Source organism: Austrofundulus limnaeus, unplaced genomic scaffold (assembly GCF_001266775.1).
Source record: "Austrofundulus limnaeus strain Quisiro unplaced genomic scaffold, Austrofundulus_limnaeus-1.0 Scaffold451, whole genome shotgun sequence".
In the NCBI taxonomy this organism is placed as follows: Eukaryota; Metazoa; Chordata; class Actinopteri; order Cyprinodontiformes; family Rivulidae; genus Austrofundulus; species Austrofundulus limnaeus.
Genome location: NW_013952853.1, coordinates 229,706 through 231,729, shown reverse-complemented (window position 1 = coordinate 231,729; position 2,024 = coordinate 229,706). Strand labels below are relative to the sequence as shown.

General features: G+C 38.2%; 1 protein-coding gene across 1 annotated transcript in view; it reads right to left on the bottom strand.

Moving 5' to 3' along the window:
• The window catches only part of LOC106529550 (potassium voltage-gated channel subfamily KQT member 1), a gene marked incomplete at its 3' end in the record, with an annotated part of 59,161 nt that overhangs the window by 25,203 nt on the left and 31,934 nt on the right, over positions 1-2,024 (bottom strand). Inside the window, 1 exon segment of the mRNA XM_014025008.1 lies at positions 930-1,067. Within this exon segment, the coding sequence (XP_013880462.1) occupies positions 930-1,067 (138 nt within the window).

Genomic DNA, 2,024 nt, shown 5'->3' with positions numbered 1-2,024 from the left:
ATCCAACACTTCTCATACACCTTCAGAGCTGCACTTAGGAAATAACGCCAACCCCTGGCCTTACTTTAACTGGTTTATCCTTCATCTTTACCCCATATTTAAACATGTATCATCTTGTTATTAGAATTTAACCAAACAACCTTGTAAAAAAAAGTATTTAACAACAATACATGTCTGATAAAGAAAAGATTGTTTAACAGGAATACACTGAAGAATCAAATGAACCTATCTGGTGTGAAAAACCACTGAATGCCAACAACACTGTTGAACCAAAACACTTTATAAATTTTTCCATTTTTTATAGTCAGAAAAGAAACAGCCTATTTCATCTTGGTTTTCTAGGGTGAGATCATCATGTGAGTCAGTTGGATTTGGGAAAGCTTTTTCTCGAGTCCAGCCGACGGACATCATCGACGTGGGCAGAGAAGAAAGAGGAGAGTCAAACCGAGTCTGTTTTAGTTTGTTAGAACTGAGGAAGACCCTTAAACAACAGAGAAAGAGCGGGACACAGAAGAAAGTCACAGGCTGAAACAGAAAAGAGCGGAAACAGCCGTCATTCTCCCAAATACGCGTGGGTTCAATGCAACACAAAGATTGTTTTGTTGTTGTACTACTAGACAAAAGTTTACTCCCATGAGAAAGGCGGTGGTGACATCATCTCAACTGACTGGCTCTTTGTCCGCTGGAGACAAAGACCTCGAGTCATCCCGGTGGAGTCGGACCTTTGGGGTGGGAGGAGCTGCTGTGTGGGGAGGATTTGTGTTTTCTGGGCATTGTGTCCATTGCGCGTGTGTGTACGTTTGTGGGAACTTAGCTTGCCCTTTTATTCTTTATGGCCTTTTGCACAATCTGGGAAATATTGCTGCACAAGGTGAGCTGTAGACGGCAGAGAGGGCCAGTGAATAAAATAAGACGAAGACAGAATTTACCGCTATGTTGAGCTTCCTGATGCTGGGACTGCAGTTGTCTGCTTGTGCAGCTGCCACACCCTCTGCAGTTAGGACATACATTTTCCAAGTAGCAGCGCAGCCGTTTGGTTTCTCTGCTGCATAGCATCTCCAGAGTGTCTGAAAAACAAACAACAAGAATTTTAGACTGCCATCAGGTTTACATCACTTTTAAGACTTAACTGGAACAGACAGGCTTTACTAATACACCTCAACATTTCTGTACAGCAATCGAGCTGTAAAGAAGCAATACTGAAGAATACCATCATTTATTTTTGGGGCGTTTTTAAATTTATGGGAAACTATAAACACTGTAAACCCTAATAAGTTCACAGAACTCAAATTTTTATGTAACAAATTACACAAAATATTTGAGTGATGTTTTTAAATGTTTCAAGTTTACATAAAATAAAAATTACACGTGCAGTTGCCTTAATATATCTCAACGTTATTGATTTTTCTCAACTTATGATTAGGGAGTAGTTCACTCAAAATTTTCAATATTTTCAACTCATAACAGTGCACATGCATCAAGCACAATACTGTAGCATGACACTGTTGTCATCCAACAAAGTAAATACGTCTACATCAAACAGAAAAGCTCAGAAAAGAAACACTCAGTGAGTGTAAAGAAAGGAGTGCAGGTCTCATCCTGTTGTCAGAGACCTCTTTTGTGAAAGCTGGTGTTTGAAACAAAGTGTCAGGAGCAGAAACCATAACTGGAAGCTTGTCCTCGGCCAGTTTGTCAGATCAAATTATCAAGCAAGAATTGGACTGCTGGAACCAGATTGTGGCAGCTGGTCAATAGGAAACTACTTAATTTGCTCAATTAAATCTTGTAACATATACTTCATCAAATTAAGTAAAATTTACCTGATTTAATCACAAATTTTTAACTATATTCTTAATAACTTTTACTAGATAATGATGAGTAAATATTACATGAATTTGTATTTACATAACCAACATTAGTGCAAATTGTCAGGAGGATTTTTTCAAGTAAATTTTACAAGTTATTTTTAACAGTGCACATGCATCAAGCACAATATTGTAACATGACACCTCACAGCTACAGAG